The following is a 23,454-nucleotide window of genomic DNA, read 5'->3' as shown; positions in this document are numbered from 1 at the left end:
AACTTTTGCCGCTTTTCTGGAGTCTTATTTCACACGTACCTCCAAAGCACGAAAGCGGCGCCGTGACGAGATCGGGCAAGCGGACCTGCTTGAGGCGTGCTCACCATGCGTCCGCTGTGCGGGCTACCTTTCCTGAGACACGCCTGGCCTGCAGTCTGCGTTGCTTCTGCCCTGCGTTGTTTCAACTGAGCCTCATCCCACTTTGATGGGCCAGGTCACGGTTGTCTCTGAGGACGAGCTACCTTACGCAAGCAGCTCTGCTTGTAAACCCCTTCTCAAACCATCTCATGCCCCCTGATGAAAAGATGAAGTGAAACCTCATGAAGGACTGGGCAGAGGGCTAGAGGGAGCGGGGAGGCACTCTCACTAACATGCCTTCAGAGTTGGTCCTGAACACCAATAATCCTAATTTTGCAAGGGAGAACTAGCCAGCTTCACACGCTCCCGTCCAAGGTAATAGGCTCTTTACCTGTGTCTCTGGAGGTCTTTTCACCTGATAGTCTTCGCTCCTGCTTGACCACGTGGCCCCTCCAGGTGGTGTCCTCGCCTCCCACTCATGAGTCCTTCTGCTCCCCACAAAACCACGTGCAAAGTGTCCCTGGAGCTTTGAATCACGAGGCTCTGCTCGCTGGGCCAAGAGAGTCTTTGGAAGCTGTTCTGGGATGGAGCCCTATAGGGACTCCCTACAGCAGTGATCCCAAAACAAAGGTGAGGCGTGGTCCCCACCTGCACGCTTCAGCCCTGGGTGGCCTTGGAATAGGCATTCAGTGAAGCTTCTCAAAAAACGAAGATCATGGCATCTGGTCCCATCACTTCATGGCAAATAGATGGGGAAACAGTGGAAACAGTGGCAGACTTTATTTTGGGGGGCTCCAAAATCACTGAAGGTGGTGATTGCAGCCATGAAATTAAAAGATGCTTGCTCCTTGGAAGGAAAATTATGACCAACCTAGACTGCATATTAAAAAGCAGAGACATTACTTTACCAACAAAGGTCTGTCTCATCAAAGCTATGGTTTTTCCAGTGGTCATGTATGGATGTGAGAGTTGGACTGTGAAGAAAGCTGAGTGCTGAAGAATTGATGCTTTTGAACTGTGGTGGTGGAGAAGACTCTTGAGAGTCCCTTCGACTTCGAGGAGATCCAACCAGTCCATTGTAAAGGAACTAAGTCCTGAATATTCACTGGAAGGACTGATGCTAAAGCTGAAACTCCAATACTTTACTTTGGCCATCTGATGTGAAGAACCGACATTTGAAAAGACCCTGATGCTGGGAAACATTGAAGGCGGGAGGAGAAGGGGACGATAGGGGATGAGATGGTTGGATGGCATCACCGACTCAATGGGCATGGGTTTGAGTAAACTCTGGGAGTTGGTGAAGGACAGGGAGGCCTGGCATTCGTGGGGTCGCAAAGAGTTGGACATGACTGAGAGACTGAACTGAACTGAATCGAACTGAAAGCTTTTCAACTGCCTTGCGTCTGGTACCCCCTTCAGATTGGCAGGCGGGCCAAAAGGCCCTCACTTAACCTGCTCCCCTGGAGGCATTTAATGACTTGATGCCCAAGTTTGATTGGGCGCTTTGGTTCAAAGCTGATGGAACCACTCCATCCCACATGGAGCCTCCAGCCCCCATCTATCAAATCCTTGCTTCTTCCTTCAGAAACCTGGTGATAACTTTCAGATTGTGTATCACACTCTGGAGAAGGACATGGCAACCCACTCCAGTATTCTTGCCTGTAGAATCCCAGGGACAGAGGAGCCTGATGGGCTCCAGTTCATAGGGTCACACAGAGTCAGGCAGGACTGAAGCGACTTAGCACACACACTGTAAAATTAACGGCCTGCGGGCAGGGACTGTGTCTCTTCTGTTTATTGTAAACGTAGTGGCCCGGGGAACAGAAGCAGTGACAGATGAAGAATGAAAATCTACCTCCGTGAGAGCTTAGGGTTTTCAGACACAATGCACCGCGGCTTTGACAGCGAGGATTCCTGCTTTCTGGAATGGCTGATTGGTGCAGATTTAAAGAATCTAAGACCCTGCAACGTAGTTTTTTAAAATTATCCTTTCTATTCTAAGTGGAAGTTTAACCTAAATGGGGTAGAAGGAAATAATTAATGTTGACTTTATCCCCTTGAGGAAAATCTGAACAGGTCTATATCATTTTACACAAGCGTGGCATGTGAAAATTAGGATTTTACAAAAGATAAATTGCAGAGAGTGATCACTCCTTTGACAGAACTGGAGTTCTTTTCAGTAGCCCTCGAGCCATTTTTCCAGGATTTGATTTCTAAAAATCCAGTTTACCTTTACTTTTCAGGATCAAATGGGTTGCGAGGAGCAAAAGTAGTTGAAGATTTTGAAAAGATAACTACTGGGGATGGGAAGAACCTTTCTTTGAGGGTGGGCTGGAATCCCAGATGCCCGAGAATCGAGGTCCAGGCTCATCAGCGTCTCGCTCAGTGAGCTGGTGGCGGAGGACAGTGCGCCTGCCCGTGTGGCCATCACCTTGGCGGAAGCTGTACGTGTTCATCCCGTTTTATGCTGTGCAGAGAATAAGGGCTGGTGGCTACTTAGGAGAAATAACCGTTCTATGACTTCATTAGTTTTTCAAATTAGTATCAGAGACAGCTCCCACTTCTCACCACTCTGCTTTCTGGAAACAGAACCATAAAGCAGAGGGTTGTAAAGTGCCTCCCATTTTCCTCCAGGACTAATATCTTAATTGAGACCGCATCTCTGACCGCATATTTGAGAAAAAATAAATCATAACTCTGAGCGCCCCTGTGTCAGAGGCAAAGATGCTGTAGCCATAACCTTCCGCCCTTATTTAAAATAGTAAAAATTATACTCTTTTCTTGAAGGGGACATAAATGTATTATACATATTGATTTTACATGCACTCTCAAGAATACAGTCAGCAAATGAAAAGTTCAGCTACATGATTTCATGAGATTTTAGCAGAACGACCTATACTATAAATTCATTGAATATTTAGTCCCCAATAATTTGGTTCTTTGTATTTAAGGGGAGCTTTGTGGATGATTCCTTTGCCCTAATTATATCCTGGGTGGTTCGAGTGAACGGGTTTTTTTTATGCTTTCGATCAATGTCCCAGGGGCAGGTCAGTCTGTTCAATACCCTTCTCCAAAGTAAGGTGGACTTTGGCCTTCTTGAAGCTCTGAAGCTGGGGTTCTTCAACTTGTAAAGAGAGGAGACCGAAGCAGATGGCCCCTAAGTTCATGACCTTGAGTTGAGTGACTCGGTGATTTCGGCCTGCAGGTTAATGTGAGGAGGCAAAGGGGCCCATTGTTTAGCTGTCGAGGAGGATGGAGATAAGATTCACCTCCGGCCCAGTGGCCCCTAATGCATTTTCAGGGCACACCCCCTCAGTGCCCCTCCAAGTAAAGGCTCCCAATGAAAACCTGCCCTCCTTGCACTTGGTACTCAGCTGGTATTGTGTTACCATCTGCCTTCACCCTTCTCAGGAATGCCTTGCAAATAACCAGCAGGTTATTAGCAGAAACTTTTTCAAAGGTACTTTAAAGTCATTTTGCCTTATACAAATATATTTTAGTGTATTTTAATTGAAAGTGGGGAAAAAAACTCACTCTACCTTGAAAAATAAGCCACTTATTCACATTTATAGCAGGCTTAAGGACCTACTTACATTGCAGGAAACACACACGCTTGCTCACTTACTGGCTTTTCTATTTTACCTTTTCTACTCCGCGCTTGTGATTTTGTGGGCCTTTATAGTAGGTCAGTGAGCAAACAAGCATTTCCTTGGGGGACTTTGTCTTTCACTCATTTATCATTTTTTTCCTTCCTTCATTCAGCACATATTTACTGAGTGCTCACTGCTGACCAGATACATTTTAGACTCTGTGAATACAGTAGAGGAAGAAATAAATGGGTAAAAGTCCTGCTTTAATGGAGCCTACACTATAAAGTAGGGTGCCAGGGGGTGGGGAGAGGAATAAACAAGCAAGTATATATGCAGTATGTCATGTAGTTGGTAAGTGTTAGGATGAAAATGTAAAAAGTAAGAAGGACAGACAATATGAAGGTAGGGAAAATCACTGTTTTATATATATTTAATAGATAATATATATATAATATATAAATACATTATATATAATATAAATATAATACATTAAAATATATATAGGGTAATCTATCTTTATTCAATGATCAATATAATTTTATATTATATAATTATGTATCTCTATAATTATATAGAGGTGATGAATAGAAAATGAATGTTCAGGAAAGGCCTTTCTAGTGGTTAATGCTATTAAATAGTATTAGGAACCATGTTCCTAATAATATTAGGAAAGTTGCTGCTTGTCAGGCAGGAAGCCATGTATCTGTCCGGCAAAAGGGCTTTCTGGGCAGAGGGAACAGACAAACACGAAGGGCCAGGGAAGGGTTGCCTGTCTATGTCCAGACCATTGGGACAGGGCGTGTGTGTGTGCGCGCGTGCACACGCACGCTCTAGACACAGATGGGTTAGAGCTCGGGGTCATGGTGGACTGTGCTAAGGATCGAGGAGCCGTCGCAGGGTTTTGAGCGGAGCAGTTACATGATCTGACGTGGGTTCTGCCAGGATCACTCTGGACTCCTGTACGTTTGTCCAGACTGCAGCAGGATCCTTTCTTTCTCTGGCTGGCTGGGATCCTTTGGATGTAGTCCGTTACCAGGAAGAATTTTTGGAAAATAGATGGTGCAGAAAAAAGAAAAAAAGTTACATGTGTTGTTGAATAGGACATTCCTGGATCAAATATCTACACTGCAAGTGAAAAAGAAAAAAAAGTCACCCTCTTGCTGAGTCACCCTTGGTGCACTTTGTTAATGAAGCCACATCCTTCCTGAGCTTAAGGCAGGAATTAGCGAGTCTACGGCCTCTGCTGCTTTTCTGGCATCAGGAAAGGCCAGTGACTATCTGCATGTGTACAGGCGTTTGGGCTCAGCAGACCCCCAGACGGAACCCTCTCAGCTGGGTTTTGGATGAGAGGAAGGTTCTGCTTTGCGTGTTACATTTGGTTCTGGTGCCACCGCAGTGTCAGTTCATCTACTTCTCCGGGCCAAGGCCCAGGCCCCAGAGGGTTGGGAGCAGGCAGCCGGCGTCCAAGTCTCAGGGGGTGCCGTGGGTCAGAGACAGCCAGGCCAACTGAGGAACTCCTCTCGCAGGCTATGAGTACTAAGGACGCCGCCAGCTTCCTGGTTGCCGTTTGGGACGTCGGTTTACTGTGTTTTGTTTCGTATTTCCTCCTACAGTGGTTCATATGGGTCCTTAGGAGAGCCTCAGTTACAGTAATGCAATATCGAAAGGAACGATTAGGAAATACCCAACACACGGGGCACGTCTCTGCCGCAAAACTCTCGCTTGGTTTTTTTTTACTGAAGCGCGCTGCAAATGCGGTCAGGTTTCACCAAGTTTCAACCTGCTCTTGTTCCATTGCTCAGTCGTGTCTGACTCTTTGTGACCCTAGGGACTGCAGCACGCCAGGCTTCCTTGTCCTTCACTATCTCCCGGATTTTTCAAACTCCTGTCCATCGAGTCGGTGATGCCATCCAGCCATCTCATCCTCTGTCATCCCCTTCTCCTCCTGCCCTCAATCTTTCCCAGCATCAGGATCTTTTCCAGTGAGTCAGCTCTTCGCATCAGGTGGCCAAAGTATTGGAGCTCAGCATCAGTCCTTCCAATGAATATTCAGTGTTGATTTCCTTTAGGATTGACTGGTTTGACCTCCTTGCAGTCCAAGTTTTAACCCACCCCTAGACTCTTTTGGAAGGACTTTTAAAAAGTTATGGGAAATTATGAAATGAATATTTGAAGGTATGATTTGTACTGTAAACTGAGGTCGTATAGTTTTGGCATCAGAAAGACTTGGATTTGAATATCCAGTCTGCTGTACACTAGCTTCGTATGTCAGCAGCTGATGGCCTATCCCTCTAAGCCTCAGTTTCCTCCTCTCTAAAATGAGGATAATAATACCTGCCTTGCAGAACTGTTCTAAAGATTGAATTTAATAAACCTGGCACAGTGCCTGGGACATAGAAATAGTAGATAAATGGTAGCTATTATAATAATATTATTATGCATCCTGAAATGAAGTTCCCTCCCACCAAGTTCCATATCAATTAAGAAATGACTTTATGTTTCCAATTTGTACTTGGTCAGGTTAAATAGAGAAAAAAAACATTATGGGGAAATAATGTCCTAGAATAATTGGTACCAAAAGAATCCTAAAATAAAAATATAGGTCTTGTTATTAATCCCTGAAAATAATCATTTGTAACCATTGTGGGACAGATTTATTGACTACAGCATTCATTTAGAAATGCTAAACTAATGAGCACTTGGCCATTAGTTGTGATGATGGTCTATCATTTCGAGGTTGAACAGTGTGTACTTATTTGGCATCATTTCAAAATAATAAATTATTTCAAACTCATTTCATTTCTTGAAAATGTCCCTGTAATTTAGGTCATTCTTTGGATTATATGAGTAGTATTCCTACAATCTGTCATCCAAAATAAACCATATGATTCTGGGCTATTTTAAGATTGGAAAATTTCAAATGTTTTTTTTTCTTTTTTCCCGGAAATTGCATAAAGGGGTTAGAGAGGCTTCTCAAGCCTCTGATTTATCTTTTTATGCCTATATTTGATTGTTATTCCATATTAAGGTTTATTTTCCTTTTAAAATAGCTCTGCACAAAGAGAATATACTGCTAAATACTACTGCAAGGAAATGTTTACAGATGCAAATGACTTCTATTTAAGGAGCTAGTGATTAAAACTTGAAAGAATGTGGCACTAGAAAGCATGTGAATAACCTTTGAAAAATCTCACAATGGAACTGAATATGGGATATTTATAATCCAGGATTACAGCATAAGGGTGTGTGTGAATATGCACGTTCAGGATGCTGCGAAGGACCTCACACGGAAACTTGTTAACTCTAATTTTACTTTAATTTAGACAAATCAACCATTTTATTGTTGGGCGACTGTAATGTGTAATCTGCCAGAGGGGACTCGTGTTTCCACATGCCTGTAACAGGTGAGCTGGGCAGTTTCCACCGTCTCGTGTTTCTGATAAAGACAAGATATCTTTCTGATCATCTTTCTGATGCCTTCTTCACTGGGCTGTTTCCATCTCTCAGAGATGCTCTGAGGCTGGAGATATGTGTCAGCTTTTCAGTTTTTTACTGTTCACAGAGCAGGCTGCTAATAAAGTCAGAAAAAAAAGCTGTGATCATCTTCAGTCATTCTTGTTTGTTTGTTTTCAATCTATTGGTACCCAGATGATTTCTTGGTGTAAAGAGCAACCTTGTGGGGTCATCTGAGGGATCAGGCCAGGTCGTGCGTGGCGTTCTGGTGGAAAGCGTGTCTTCTGCCTCCCGGGCGGGGTCTGCGGTCCGACTCCTGCCCAGCGTGGTGGGTTCCAGCAAGAGGCCTGGCTCGGGCCCTGCTGAACAGAGGCCTAATGAACATGTCAGGCGCGTCTCGAGTTTTCCAAGCTCTGGCACAGCTGTGGCACTTTCCGCCCCCCCGCTGCGAGGCACAGCACGCTGGCCATTTGTTGGCGAGTTCATATTTCACACTGCGGGGAATTGAAATGATGGAACAGACAGAAGAAGAGTTTTATTTGCAGTAGCCTACGTCTCCCCAGACTCTGATTTGGCATAAAGCATCTGCTTCATGATCTGCTTCAAGGCCAGTTCCTCTCCTCCAACAAAGGTTACGACTTCAGACAAGCTGTGCTTCCGCTGGCAGGAGGAAATTTGCCCGGAGACTTGATTTAGTCAGAATCAAAGCCTCCTGCCCCAGAATTTCCTTTTTTTTCAATTATCTCCGAAGAGGCGGCCCGGACTGTAAATGCATCAGGATAATAAATGGCATGAAACAGGGCAGGCCCTCCTTTCCCCCTGTTGCCATCAAGGGGAGGGAGGGGCGTCTCTCGTTGGCACCCACGCTCCCACCACCCGGAGTCCACGAGGCTCACCCAGCTCTCTGCAACAGCGCTCCGTAAGGATGGCCCTTGGGTGTGCCTGGGCCCATTGGCATGATGACCAAATGCGCTGGTTTCACCCGCGGCGTTTCCGGCTCTCCAGTTGTAACAGCAAATTGGCATGATGCTGAATGTAATTATCACTATTTTTCATGGGGAGGACGCATCATATAGCCTTTGTCTTGTGATACGGTCCTCATTACTAACCGTATTTACTTGCGTGATTCTGTTGTGCCTAGTCATATTTTTTGGTTCAAGACAAGCCTCGCTAGCCTTACAGACATACGTACGAAATTAAATCCTGGCATTTTATTATGCCAGAGCAATTAGATGCCATCCTCATAATGAGAAACATGACATCTTCATCGCTCTCCTCTCTGTTTTCATGTGGCTTTAATGCAGACATTTACCAGAATTGAATACAGTCAATTCACACACACACACACTCACACACTCGCATGCCCCTAAACTGAATATCTGCATATCTCCAAGGAGTCCTGTGGGTGAAACCATGTATTCATCTTCTTTAGTTCTTAGGCCACTTTGGTTTAAGAGTAAGAACTGTTGCTTTTATGAAGTGCCTTTTTCTATAAAGTCAAAACCTCACAGCAGTGCACAGAACGCCGATGGTATAAAGGAGCTAAGTAGAGTCTTTTAATAGAGAGAGCTGGGTTGTAAGTGTTTTTGTTCCTATGGAGCAGATAGATTTGGCTCCATCTGTTCCATATTCATAACAAAGGGGCGCACTTACAGGAGGGCCAGCTTCCCCAGGGCCGCCTGGGAATGATCCTTTCACCAGAATGAAAGCGTCGGGCCGGTGGCTTGGCCCCGAGAAAGGCAGCTGGCAGGATGGCCCTTCAGAACCCCGTTTCCTTGTAAGTCAGGTTGACATAAATTTTCCCAATATAGAGGTTGCACAAAAACTGCTTTCTCATCTTTCCGCAGCACAGTGTAGTTAGGAAGTTCAAAAGGTGTAAGTTTTACCTCCCCTTCCTGTAACCACACACGAGATTGATAATTAGATAGGATGGGCGGGTGGCGGGGGCAGTTTGCACTTGAAGCATCGGAAAGGCATCTCGGGGAGAGGCTGGTCTTCAGACTTTCCGCTGTTGTTGTTCAGTCGCTCCGTCGTGTCCGACTCTTTGGGGCCCCTGGACTGCAGCACGCCTGGCCTCCCTGTGTTTCACTATCTCCTGGAGCTTCTAAGTGTCAAACTTTTAAGTTGTTTCTAGTCAGACTTTTTAATCTTTTTTAAAACTGGGGTTAATGAATAGAAATATGAGTTATACCAAATAAGGAAAACCCCCTGTTGAGCTTTGTAATTAGCAAAACTTCAAAGGCAATTTCAACTGAGGCCTCCTAGATTAAAATGATGTTGACCCAAGAATATGTACTTTTTTTCCTTCACTAAGCAGAACAAAAATGAAAAATTTTGCCCCAAATACCATATAACAAACAAATTCCTGTTTATATGACATACGAAGTCAGTATCAAAAGGTAAGTGATTCCTAGTATTACTATCATAGCTAGTGGATAGAATGCTTGTGTTTATATGTTAGCATCACAAATTTCTTAAGAAACAGGAACATATTTGGGAGTATGATAACCCCTTTCTCCATTCTGTGGACTTCTCAAATACTAGAAGCTAAAAATACCTCATTGATTTATTTAATATACTTCATATTAAAGTCATAATTGTAACAGATCAACCTTTTCTTATCCATCTTGATGTCATCTGTGCATTAGCCGCTTGATAACTGGGCTTCCTGGCAGACCAAATAGTATACTAATATCTCAGAAAGTTTGCTGCAGCAATAATGTGGTCAAAGTTTTGCTCTAGCTGTGAGATTTCTCTGCATTTTAGCAAGAGAATATATAAAAGTAATATTCAGAGAGTGAGAAACATAGACCATGGGTTGGTAAAGAGTTTACATGTCAACACCTTGGTCCCTTTCGTTATTTCCTGTAATATATGGACCTGAATATTTCTGGCTTATCCACCAGCTGGATGCTCCTTTTATAGGTCTGAGTATAATTGGCAGTTGGAGATTTGTTTGCTTCCAGGTTTATTGTCTCCATCCCAATTAAACTGTAAGCTCCAGAAGCAGGAACCATTTTTTAATACACCACAGAGCTCCCAAAATCTGACGCAGCGCTTGGTACAAAGCAGGCAAACAAAAATGTTTTTGAAAGAATAAATGAATGAATGAAATGAAAACTGAATAAGCCAGAAACATTCAGCATAGTTTTTTTTTTTGTCTTAGGAAGGATTATTTAAAGAGTTAGTTTGCATTTAAATTTTAATAGCTGACTTATTAAAGTAACAAAATAAAAAAAATCTTTAATATTTCAAATTTTACCTCTTCAAATTAGTCTATGCATGTTACTATTCTGTATATGAGTAAATTTAAATATTTGGCTCTATTTGTAAACCTGGTTAATTAAACTCCTTTAACCATTAAAGATTTGATATATTTTCTTCCCTTCTCAAGTACTTAAATTGACTATAAAACTTTCCCAAGTATTTAAGTAACTCTTATCATCATCATAATTTAAACTTAAAAATATGATGAGGTTTTAGTTCTCAAGGTTTAAAACTATGTATAAACCTAAAATTTCACTTAATCATAAGTCGAAATCAATTGTTCCATTATATTTTACATTGGAGTTACATGTCTGACCTGTTATTCTAAATGGCCAAAGTTTTCCTACTCTTTATAGGTTATTAAAGTTCCACATTCTCAGATGCTTTTTTAACACAAAAGTTACTAGCTCTTTGGTCTTGATTCCTGGAGAAGGAAATGACAACCCACTCCAGTATTGTTGCCTGGAGAATTCTGTGGAGAGATGCTATAGTCCATGCGGTCGCAGAGTCAGACATGACTGAGCGACTAACACACTGGTTGTGATGCTTTTAAAAATGTCTCTACTTAGTTTTTAAACTCAGCTGTAACTAAGTTCAGTTCAGTTGCTCAGTTGTGTCCGACTCTTTACAACCCCATAGACCGCAACACGACAGGCTTCCCTGTCCATCACCAACCCCGGAGCTTGCTCAAACTCCCGTCCATCGAGTCGGTGATGCCATCCAACCATCTCACCCTCTGTCATCCCCTTCTCCTCCCGCCTTCAATCTTTCCCAGCATCAGGGTCTTTTCCAGTGAGTCAATTCTTCACATCAGGTGTAAATTCGCATGCAATTGTAACTAAGTGTCCCCTTAACACAACTCTGGGATTACATCTCCTTTAACCTATGAGGTATCTTAACTTGCCAGGCTTCTTAATGACTAGAGGGTTTCAGCCAGATGGCTTCATTCTCACCTTGATCAAGAGTTCCTCAAACATGACTTTCCTGTCCTTAGTGAGAGCAGCCTGTGGTCACCTGGATTCTAGCACCACTTGCCTTTACCCTCCTGTGTACTGGAGGGGCCTGCCACCCCTACCCAGGCTGGATATGTGATGAGACTGTGCGTGCTTTTGGCTCTAACAGTGCCCACGTTCCCTTCATTTACTTCTGACCTCTTGGACCATGTACTCAAAAACATGAAAATAACACATGCTTGAATTTCATGTGCCTTTTTGGGTTTTGGCTATCAGGTCACAGTTTCCAGCATCATTCCATAAGAAGGAGCCAGTGGGGAGGGCTGAGGCACCTTCCAGGAAAAAGGATTTTACAAAATTATTATTATTTTTTCCTTAACCACTCTTCATTTTCCCTTTTTATTCTAATCCTGAGTTTGTTGGTATTTGGTCAGCAAATCACTTTGCAGATATCAAGATTTTTTATATCCGTAGACTAATTTTTCACATCTTTATTGAGCATGTTATGAGCAAAGCAGTGAAACCCCACCCCCCACCCCAGAACTGAAAGCCCAACATGGCTCCTGCCCACAGGAACTCATAACTCTGCACTGTAACAGCCCAGCTCAGAAAACACTGAATTTGGGGTGTGTGCTACCAAGGGGATAGAAACAGATCAGGGTAAGAACCCAGAAGAAGGGTTTTATGTTAGGAAAATGGAGACCTAGCTCACATGGCCAGAGGAAGCTGAGACGTTTCCAAGGCACAGGGAAGGTCACATGAGAAAACGGAGACGGCGTGGTTCTGGGAGGAAAGATTACTGGGCCTGGGCTGTTCGCATGGATTGTTGTTCAGTCGCTCAGTCGTGTCTGACTCTTTGCGACCTCGTGGACTGCAGCACACCAGGCTTCCATCCTTCAGTGTCTCCTGGAGTTTACTCAGACTCACGTCCATCGAGTCAGTGATGCCATCCAGCCATCTCATCCTCTGTCACCCCCTTCTCCTTTTGCCCTCAATCTGTAATGTGAATTAAAGGAGGGAAAGGAATTAGGAGAGATCAAGAAGGATATCATGGTCGGGGCAGATTGTGAAAGACGCTGGCTGCTACTCTGTGGGGTGATGCTGTGTGTGCAGGCGTGAACTGGAGGGGAAACGGTCGGACACAGAGACGAGCAGAGGGCACGAGAATGCGGGCCCCGGTGTTAGCTGTGATTTTATTCACTCAGTCAACACATATTACTTTTATTATGCGGCTTTCCTCAAGGAAAGTGTTTCTGGTGTGAAACAAAATGTCCAGCCCTGGTGTCTAAACAACTCCCTTTTGGCAGAAGGCAGCTTTCCACAGATTCCTCCATTCAGGCCTCTGTCAGATTCGGGGCCCGCTGACCCATCAAATGCTCCTCCTGTCCAGATGCGCGACTTACTATCAGGCAGGGCAGATGATGGGGAAACAGGACCTACTCACTGAGAACCACCACCAAAGAAACGATGGGTTTTGTGTCAGTTCAGTAGCTCAATTGTGTCCAACTCTTTGCAACCCCACAGACTGCAGCACACCAGGCCTCCCTGTCCATCCCCAACTCCCGGAGTTCACTCAAACTCATGTCCATGATGGTCAGTGATACCATCCAACCATCTCATCCTCTGTTGTCCCCTTCTCCTCCCGCCTTCAGTCTTTCCCAGCATCAGGGTCTTTTCCAGTGGGCTTTGTGTGAAGAGATATTTACCCAAATATGATGCAGAAGAATATTAAGGATGGGAGAAGGAGCCGCTGACAGCAGCACAGAATCCGGGGACGGCTGTGGGTGTGCTGCAGCATCTGCGCCCCCCTGGACTGGCTTTATTGATGCTTTGGGCCATCCCCGTGGCACAGTCAGTCTGAGCAGCTGTAGAGGCAGTCTCCATGCCAGCCAGGTTGCCTCTCGGTGAGATTTATGTCCTCATCTTTGGCAGTATCCCTCTAATATGATGGCATGCTCACACTCTTAAAATGGGTTAAAAAAAAAAGAACTCACAGAGTCTGCAGATGCTTTTTCACGAGAATCAGGGTCTTCCAATGCCTTTTGCAATTCTCTGTAAACCCAGCCTCAGTGCACATGCTCACATAAACCGCCTCGCGCTCCACCTTCGCCTTCTACACACAAAAAACTGCGGTAGTAGTAGCAGTGAGGTTGCTCAGTCGTGTCCACCTCTTTGTGACCCCAAGGACCGTAGCCCACCGGGCTCCTCTGTCCATGGGGTTTTCCAGGCAAGAGTACTGGAGTGGGTTGCCATTTCCTTCTCCACAAAACTATGGTAGAATCCAGTTTTTCTAATTTAGGCTGGAGATAAAGGGTCAGGCTTGGCCCCCGGGTTCCCCTTGTGCCTCATAAGTTATTTTTTATCACTGCTATCCAGAGCTGATCCCTTTCCTCTCGTCCAAATTTGCCCTTGGAACCAGAGACTGCTTGCTTTAGGGAAAGGGCCATGCAGAGGGCGCGTTGTGGACCGAGCTGACCGAATCATCTGTGGAACAGTGCAGTGACACTCTAGAGCTATAGGGATGTGTCACCTGAGTTTCCAGGCGTGATGCAGAAGTTCCCAGCCCCTCTAAAGCTGGTCATCCCTCCACTGTTTTGCAGAGCTGGAGGCTTACAGGGAAATCCAGGCCTGTGTGGGTTGACCAGCTGACCACCAGGCACAGAAGCCATCAGAATGAGTGAACCAGGAGGAAGTTCAGACCACCCTCACGTGCACTCAGGCCACTAACCCGGGCCCTTTCCGAGGCCTCCACCAAGTCCGATAAGGATGAAGGTCATTAGGAAAGGTTCAGAGGAATACTAACTTGTTTCTAGAGGCTTCTTTGAACTGTATTAACTTGATTTATTAGTAATTTGCTGTCATGCTCCATTAGTGCTATATGAGAATGACAAGGTTTCTGTTATTACTGTACAAATAAGTAACGGGGTCTGTGGCCTTCACTGGTTACCGGTTAACAGTCACCCCCAACAGCACATCGCTGAGGTGACCGAGGAGCCTGTGTCAAAGTAATAACGAATACGTGTTTCCTTCCTGGGATTCCAGGAACTCTGCACTTGTCTGACTTCTCGTTTTTGTGGTTATTACTTTTATTATGTGGCTTCTAGCTGAGGAAGAGTTTTTTTTGTATTTTGTAAGTGAATCATTTTGTCTGTCTCCTTTTGCCAGATTATACCTATTTGGTAGAGGGGGTGAAATTCAACAAAATCACTGCAAATGAGAGAGAGAGATACAGAACGATCTGACCTTAAGGGCCTGGAACCGTCATTTCAATAGTAAGGCTCGGGCAAGCCCAGGTCTCATCAAATAGTTCCAACACTAGTTTATACTTGGAAACTTTTCTTTTTCCCTAACTGTTTAAAGATGTTCGTGAATTAAAAAAAAAAAAAAAAAGTAAAATATCCAATTAGGAACTGAAACTACATTTCCTCGTGTTTAAAGGTTTGTTAACAATCCAAATGATAGCTGAGTGTTATCTCACATTTTGTGCCTGGGTGGACTAGAATTCGCCAGTCACATCACAGAAGAAGATCAAGTCTGAAGGTTCAGAATCTGAGGTTTAAGCTGACTTCAATTTTTCCTAACAAGAATTAGAAACGCTTTTTACAGAGGGTATTTTAAAAGCATTCTCTGAAATCCAGGTTACAATCCAGGTCTTGCTTTCACAGATATCCAAATCCATGGGACTGGCCTTCCTCAATAAGCAGTAGAAGCAAATGTGTTGTCCCTGAGCTTGAACAAGCAAGTAAAGTTGGCCCACACTTGAAACAAAAGTGTACAAAAACATGATGACGCCTTATTTGTTTATTCCTAGAAGTTGGTGGAAAGAACTGGTCCTCAGACATTTATTTGAGGTTGCCGAGGCAAAGTCATTGATCTGCTGAAGCTTAGCTGGTGGAATTTAAATAATACTTAAGTTCGCATTTGCAGTGAAACTTTGCCTAAGGGGGTAGAGAGATGGGTCAGGGAGTCGCGGATGTGAGGCTGGGCACCTCTGCTCTTCTTTGTCTGAGACAGCACAGCTGGAACTTATTTTACTTCTCTCACCCTGAACTCTGCTCTAATTTTTTTTTTTTTTGTCCCTGTTACAGTTCCCTGGTGTTGAAACCAAGATTTCGCTTACAGAGTGTGCTCTACCCTTATTTTATTGTTGGAAATACCCCTCTTCCTTCTATATATATATATAAAGAAACATCCCCAGAGCCATATCAACGTATCTAATATTTACATGATATTTTAACTTTCTCCACCTTTACTTAGTAACACTGTTTTCCAGGTTTTACATCTGGGGCTTTGACCTTCAACCTGCCAGTGACTTAAATCTTGAGACACTGAGGGCTGCAGGAGAGGAACCGGGTGGGTGGAGGAGGAGTCAACGGCCGAGGTTGCTCTTAGGATGCAACCTTGATAAACCGGGAGCTGAGAGCAGGGTTTTAAGTCATGTGACTCTTAAATCTCGAAAGGTATAGGCTGGTGAGATGTACTGCCTCACAGCTGGTGATTTTGTTTTTAATATGAAAATTAGGTGTCATGCTGCTTTTTAAAACAAGGTAACCAGCTGCAAGTTGTTGCTGGGGTCTTCTTTCAAGAGGTCTAACTTTTAAGACTTTTTCTGGGGATCTGGTAACCATTTTCCAAGAAGTCCATGTGGCTTTGGTTAATCTCTGTCCTATCCCCACAACTTCTGTACCCCACCCTCAACCCACGTACACAAAATGCATTTCACTGAGTTACTGACTTCTAAAAGACATTTTCAGTAGTACCGTTTATTAAAATGGCCTTTACTTTTTCAGCATTTATTGTGAAAAGAATATTAGTGCTTAATTCTGCCGTCACCTGTCTAATTTACATATATATCTGTGCTGTGTTAGACCACAGGAAAACCTACGGAGGAAAAACAGCCTGTGCTAACAACTAATAGCCTATCCTTTCTTTTCACATGCACAAATTAAGAACTACTTCCTGTGGCAAACAGGATGATGGAAAACTTCATTCTTAAGCGCCGCCCCCCATACTCATTTCTTGTGGGGGGGCCAAAAGCAGCTGATTCTTTTTAAAAATAAAATTTCCTGAAGTACCTAGATGGACAGGGGACACTGAAGGGGGAATTTGGTTTTGGGAATTAAGATGTGAAGATGAATAAGGTTAGGCCAGGGGCTTCCCTGGTGGCTCAGATGGTAAAGAATCCGCCTGCAGTGCAGGAGACCTGGGCTTGATCCCTGGGTGGGGAAGATCCCCTGGAGAAGGGATACCCACTCCAGTATTCTGGCCTGGAGAATCCCATGGACAGTGGCTACAGTCCATGGGATTGCAAAGAGGAGGACAGGACGGAGCGACTAACACACACACACGAGGTTAGGCTGAGGAATGATAAAGCAAACGAAGGAGAACTGCGTTGGACTTGAAAGTGTGAAGAGAGAATGAGCGTCTCATCTCTCTCCTGCTAAACTTTCATCAGTTCTTCCTGAAGGCGAACGTTTGTTACCGCGATTGCTTTGAGTTGCTTAAACTCTCATAATGTTTATGTTTAATCTGATAGCCTGTATAAACATAATTGACAGTTTTGACATTTGACATGAAGAGAAATGTTAACTTATGAGGACACGTCCTTTGGTTTCCCGTGTTCTCAAGCTGCCCTTTATGTTGTATTTCTCGTGTTGGAGGAAAGGCATTCTGTGATTTAAGCGGACATCCTGTAATACCAAAGCTCTTTCAGGTCCACCCGGCAATTTGGAGCTCACCTGAGGCACCCTGCTAATTATGGAGATGGCACAGGGATGGCTGCATGAGCAAAAACAAGCTCAGCGGTGCGGGGAGGAAAATGAAAACAGTTTTCTAAACGCTGGCATGAAAACAAATAGATGTGTCTTGTAGCGTTTGCTCAACAGCAGTTTATAATTACCTCTCTTCAAGGGCCTGTTTTAAGTGGACTCGTAACAGGAGCTCGAAAAGTAAACTCGTAAGGCTGTGGTGCTTCAGACGTGGCGGCAGCATCGGGGGGCTGCTGTGTGGGAGCCGGGAGCCCAGTGCCCCACAGGCCTCACATGCGCATGGAAGCCGCGGGGGTGTCTGCACACAGCCCTGTGTCAGTTAGCTCGTGAGTAACGCACCACCCCCAAGGTTGTGGCTAAGGCATCATCTGTCATTCTTCAGAGTCTCTGGGTCTCTGGAATCCAGGGGCAGCTTAGCGGGGTCCTCTGGGTCTGTCTCTCCCAAGGTGATGGTTCCTGGAAGGCTCAGCTGCAGATGCAGTTTCTAGCTCACTCACGCGGCTGTCAGCTGGCTCTGTTCCTCGCCACTTGTAGCCCTGAGGTGCCAGTCCCTGGCACCCTCCTGGCTGGAAGTCTCCCTCTGCTCCGTGCCACTGGTGCCTTTCCAGTGAGAATCTCACAGCGTGCCACCTCGCTTCGGGAGGGGGCAGCAGTCCTAAGGAGGGCGCAGCCTTTTACAGTGGAAGCGCAGGGCGGCAGCCGTTGCTTTTTCTGTGTTCAGCTCCTTAGATGCACGGAACTCGGTCCAGCACTCTCCCCGGGAGGGGAACGCACAGAGCAGGCGTGCCAGGCGGTGAGCCTTGGAGCCGGGGCAAAAGTGGCCTGCCCCAAAGGTGATGCCACATCCAACCCATGGGCCCATGGTAAACTGCGATGGGAACTTTCCAAGTGTTTGCAGTGCTAGAGTCAGCCTTCGGAAGTACTGGTTTGGAGGCATTGAACCTGGTCCCTTTAGGCATCAAGCTGGTTGCTGAGTGCTGGGCCATGCTCACCTGAGCCCCAGGAGAGCAAGCGCACAGGTTTTCAGGAATGGCTGAAGTTTGGGCTCCTGTCTGGGGTCATGGGACAGAGCGAAGATGAACAGCCCTTTATTAGCAGGATGCTCTAAACTCAGAGAACCGGAAGGTGACAGTCACTCAGCCGTGTCCAACTCTGACCCTATGGCCTATTCAGTCCATGGGGTTCTCTCCAGGCCAGGATACGGGTAGCCTATCCCTTTTCCAGAAGATCTTGCCAACCCAGGGGTAGAACCCGAGTCTCCTGCATTACAGGTGGATTCTTTACCAGCTGAGCCCCAAGGGAAGCCAGAACTGGAAGGCCCCTAGATTCTTCACTATGTGGTGTGAGGCTGGGATTGGTGCTTTGCAGATCATTGAGGTGATTGATTTATAGTTTCCGTTTGACCATGGAATGGGCAGTTGTGCTGGTTTTAATGGTCCTAGTATCCCTACTCCCAGCCCGACTCCAGATGTACAATTTCAGCAGTAAACTGAATAAAGGGATATGAATTTGGGTTACGTGACAAATGTTTAAGATGAGATGAATTTCTCATTTTAATCTGACAAATTTTATTTTTAAAATCCGTATCTTTTTTTTAAATTGAAGCATAGTTGATATTACAATGTTGTGTTAGTTTCTGGTGTGTAGCAAAGTGATCTGGTTTTATATATAAATGTATACATATATGTTCATTTATTTATTTATAAATAATATGTATCATTTATTTATATATATAAATGTTCACTATTTTTTCTAAGGAAAGCAACATAAGAATTTACATATAAATTTTATCTAAAATAGGGTCGATCATAAAGTGATTTCTCTAGAATCACAGAAATTAATTCTACCTACCTCCTGACAAAAGCTGGGCACATTTTAAGTTTTTACTTCTATCTGTCCTCAATCTTGCTCATCATTGATCCCAAGAGACTTTTCCCTATAAATTTACTTGTGTGACTATTAGATTTTTCATTTTCTGTGGGTTTTTTTGGTGTGTGTTTTTAGTGCTTGTCTCTGCTTTTTTGTGACCAGTAATCTCATATTACTTTGTATCTTCAAATATTACTAATAATTAACAATCACTATTTGTAAGTGGTATAAAGGCACCCTCTATTTGTCAGCCAAGGGGTGTGGGAGTTTCTTAACCTGGAGCATGACGTGGGATAAAGCCACAGTCCCACTGTTTTTAAGCCTTGAATAAAAGATTGCGTTATGCTGGTGTATGGGAAAGGGTTTTATGCATTCTGGTGTTATTTTTGTTTTCTAGCGTGGTAACTAAGGAACCCGTGTAATCCTGACTTCTCAAGGCACACCCTCTCAGGCTGGCACGAAGGGTTAACAGGTTATTTCATAGGTTCAGGGCAGAGGCTGCGCTCACATGACATGCTTCTAGTCTTGGCTCGTCAGCCCAAGGGTTGGAGTGTGATAGTCCGACTGCACCATAAGGGCTCTGTCGTGTTACCATTGTCATAGAGCTTGTCTGGTGATAGAGAGAGGTGAGGAAGTAATGAAGAGTCTGGTGGGGAAGGGCGGTCTTTATTTTAGATAAATAAGTGCATTGTATGCTCTTAATCCGCAGACCAATGGAGCTCATCCAGTAGCTAAGGCTAATTGCTCCTCTTTGCGAACTGGTGAAAGAATTCTCCAGTTCTTGCCTGGACAGAGCTTATCACGTGTTGGTATTATTCCAATGTGCCCCAGTGATTTTTATGTCTGGACCAATGGGATTTCTCATATATACACACATATATATATATATATATATATGAAAAACCTGTACTGACTCTAAGAAGTTCCCCCACTAAAACAAACATTTAATCTTGCCTTGAGCTCATTGTATCTTATAGTGTCATCAGTAGAATCGGCTATTGCATGTGGCAAAATCAAGTACATGAGGCTTGTCGTAAGCTCACCCCAGCTCAGAAACCAATAGATTAGCAGCGTGAATATCCGTGTGTCACTGTTTCACACCACCCCTCATGAATAAGATATAAACCATCTCAAGAAGCCGCAGTTTTTCTAATGAATTGGAATCACCTGAGTGCACTGTACTTGTGACATGCACGCTTGCAGTTGGAGGTCCACAGGAAGGACACCATTTCCTGGATCAAACCACAGAGTGCAAATATTATACCCTAAATAACACTAGTTACTGTAAATGTCGGTGGAGGGAGTTTTTCCTACTTTGATTTAGTGAACGCCTACGGCAAAGCCAGCTGTTAGCACTTCTTAACTGCCTGTCAGAGCGAATGGGAAGACGGGGCGGGCTGCAAACGTCTCTCCTATATCTACTTTGGTCTAAGAATTAAAGAGAGTTTTCAACAGGTGTTAAAGAGCGACACTAGGGTCCCTTCCGGCTTGATGTCCTTTGGGTGGTGACTTGATCGGTTCTCCTCCAGGGTGTGGGCCTGAAGTTGCACAAGGAGATGGTGGGAAAGTCAGTCTTGAATTTTTGCCGCTTGAATCCTCTCAACTACAAAGTCAGCATGTTAATTTTCTGGGTTCCCCCTGTGAGGGAAGGCACACGGAACACAGAGGGTATTACCAAACTAACTGAGCCACGTGCGTTTGGATTGATAGCATCTGCCTTTTCTGAACAAAGGAAACACTCGAAGCAGACACACAGGGAGGGAAGGATGCAGCGCCCACTGCTGTAATCGTTGTCATTTCTAGGGTGCGTTTGTAAACATGTGTGACTGTTAAGGGTCTTACTGCCTTGGAAATCCCTTTGACATTATGCTGGATGCACTGAGGGGAGATAATCTTTCAAACACAAGGAAAGTTTACAGTCTGATTATCTTGAAAAGGAGAAGAAAGTTTCTTCCTCAAATGATTTATAACTTGAAACATGTTGTCATGTTTTGGTAAGCCCACTTTATTAATTCCATCCTTCTCTGTGGCAAGTCTTGAAAAAATGCATGTACCATTGCAACAGGGGGCTTTCTCAATAGCATATTGTACTTATAATGGCCTGATGGAAGTTGCTGGGCTCGGTTCAGTCATATAGAATGTGGAGCCAAGTTCGGAGTAAAACCTCTAATTGAATTACCTGCGAGATACTGACAGACAGGCTTTCAGGACAGACAAAGCTTTGCTTTCCCCAGCAGAACTGGGTCATGTTTAAGTTGGCCTTGTAGCTGCCGCTTATTGGTTTTTACCAGCACTTTCACCTTGGGCTCCAGGGGTTTGTGGGCCCTTTTCCTGCAGTAGAGGAAAGGGTAGCCCGGGGACTCAAGCTTTATCTTCTTGTTTTAGAGAAAACTGATGACAGAGCAAGGTAAACGGCAGAGACTTTGAAATAAGAATCCAAAGTATTTTCCTACAGATTACGAGTGTTCTTGCATGATTCTTCATCTCATGGAAGGGAAAAGATAGGCATAGGAAAGCAGCCCTTTTCTCTAGCCATCAGTGTCCATCTGAGAAGTATCTCTGTTTCACCTTCTGGGAAGAATTCAGAGTACGTTCCCCTTGTTCAGGAAAGGATTTACTGTAGACACTTTGCATGTGAAAACGAAGAGTAATCTGGTCGTGTTCTCTTCCTCCCTCGCTCTCTCTTTTTGTCTCTCCCACAGCCTCTGCAATCCCAGATAACGGAAGGCGGTCCTGTCTAAAGCTCAAAGTCTTTGTGCGGCCAACAAGTAAGTTCCCGCGAATGAGCGTCTTTGAGGGTGGCTTCACTGCGCATGCTCTATTGTGTGGTCTGGTTCACGGCGGTAAAACTGTTTTTTACTGTAAATCCTGTGTGGTATCTGTTTTGTATATCAACCTCCATGTTTTAGTTTCCATCATATTTTTTCTCATCGTTGTTTTTTTTTTTCATGATGCTTTTAAGTACACAGCAGTTGCTAACTTGTTGTTTCTCAGACTGTTGTACGTGCACAGCAAATGGGAACAATTCTGGCATTTGGATACATGCCACTGATTGTAAACCAATCTCTCCGTAAATAAGAGGAAAAATTAGAAAGAAAGAAAAAAAAAAGAAAAAAGAAATGGGAGTTAAAGGGTGTCTTCACTAACATATTTGGCTGTTATCTCTATTTTTGTTATAGATAGCTGTATGAAAACTATAGGTGTTCATGATCGTGTTTTCGATGTTAACGACAAAGTAGAAAATTCATTAGAACCAGCAGGTTAGTATGCTTAGAGAATCTCTTTTAACAAGTGCATCTCTGGTGCCTCCGTACTTTTTTTCCTTCCTTCCTCCCTGCATGTTTGCATGTTGTAGTTGCCCTGCTTTTGCTCATTGCTAGCGATGCTAATGTTCCTTATTTCTACCTCATTCCTCCAGTATCTCTGTGTAATTAATGCATGTTAGACAAATTACGACTTTGCTTTTCTCTCGACGTGGGTTGGATATAATGCAGCATCCTAGGGTAGAAGCCCCATCAGAATGCTAGAGTCTCACTTCTTTGTACCATACCCTCTGAGCATGCTGGTGAATCACTGTGACTATTAATGGACCTGTTTTCGTATAATTCAAAGAAAATTTCTACTGTATGCGCTTATAAAAATTTCATATTAGATCCCAATCTTCAGATAAAAGTAATCAGACTGTTGCACAAAATAGCAACTAATTCAGCCTCTTTAGTTTTCTCTAGAAATTCACAGGCATCATTGAACTGCTCTGAAGGACTTCATTTTATTTCGAATATTATCTGTGCTGTTGTCAATAGAAGTAGGCCCGAGAAGGATAATCACGTTGCCTCCTAACACCACAAATTCACACACCCGCTGCTCCCACGAATGTATCCGCAGTAGGCTGTCGCGCCAAATGTGATCCTTGATTACCGAGGCAAGACAAGTATTAAGGATAAATAAACTTTTCTACTACTTTTGTCTTCCACTCACCCAAACTTCCCCGTCACTATGGAGAAAAATAAAACCCACTAAAGGAATCATTGAAGCATTTGCACTGCAGCTTACTGTGGATAATGTAAATCTGTAAACTCTCCACTTACTGGGTTATGAGTTCAACCCGGCTCTTTACTGCGTTAGATTGTGAGGTGGGGGGCGGGGAGCCCTCGAGTCTGTCTTCACTGAGACGTGCTCCTCAGAGCCCCTGTAACCCGCCTACCCGTGGTTGCCTTTCCTCACCCGACTTGCTCGAGGTCTTCACTCATGTCCTTACCCATCTCCTGGGACTACCTCAAAGCTTAAGTCAAAGTCGCTCAGCGGTGTCTGACTCTTTGCGACCCCATGGACTATACAGTCCCTGGGATTCTCCAGGCCAGAATACTGGAGTGGGTAGCCTTTCCCTTCTCCAGGGGAACTTCCCGACCCAGGGATCGAACCAGGATCCCTGCAGGCGGAGTCTTTACCAACTGAGCTACCAGAGAAGCCCTCAAA

General features: G+C 44.3%; 1 protein-coding gene across 1 annotated transcript in view; it reads left to right on the top strand.

The window, feature by feature from the left end:
• EFNA5 (ephrin-A5) overlaps window positions 1-23,454 on the top strand; it is a 127,261-nt gene that overhangs the window by 95,148 nt on the left and 8,659 nt on the right. Inside the window, exons 7-8 of the mRNA XM_010832007.1 lie at window positions 21,681-21,746; window positions 22,158-22,238. Coding sequence (XP_010830309.1) covers window positions 21,681-21,746; window positions 22,158-22,238 — 147 coding nt within the window. The remainder of the gene's footprint in view (window positions 1-21,680; window positions 21,747-22,157; window positions 22,239-23,454) is intronic.

This window comes from Bison bison, unplaced genomic scaffold (assembly GCF_000754665.1).
Source record: "Bison bison bison isolate TAMUID 2011002044 unplaced genomic scaffold, Bison_UMD1.0 scf7180017864533, whole genome shotgun sequence".
Classification (NCBI taxonomy): domain Eukaryota; kingdom Metazoa; phylum Chordata; class Mammalia; order Artiodactyla; family Bovidae; genus Bison; species Bison bison.
Note: the sequence above shows the minus strand (reverse complement) of the source record. Positions and strands in the feature narration are given on the sequence as shown.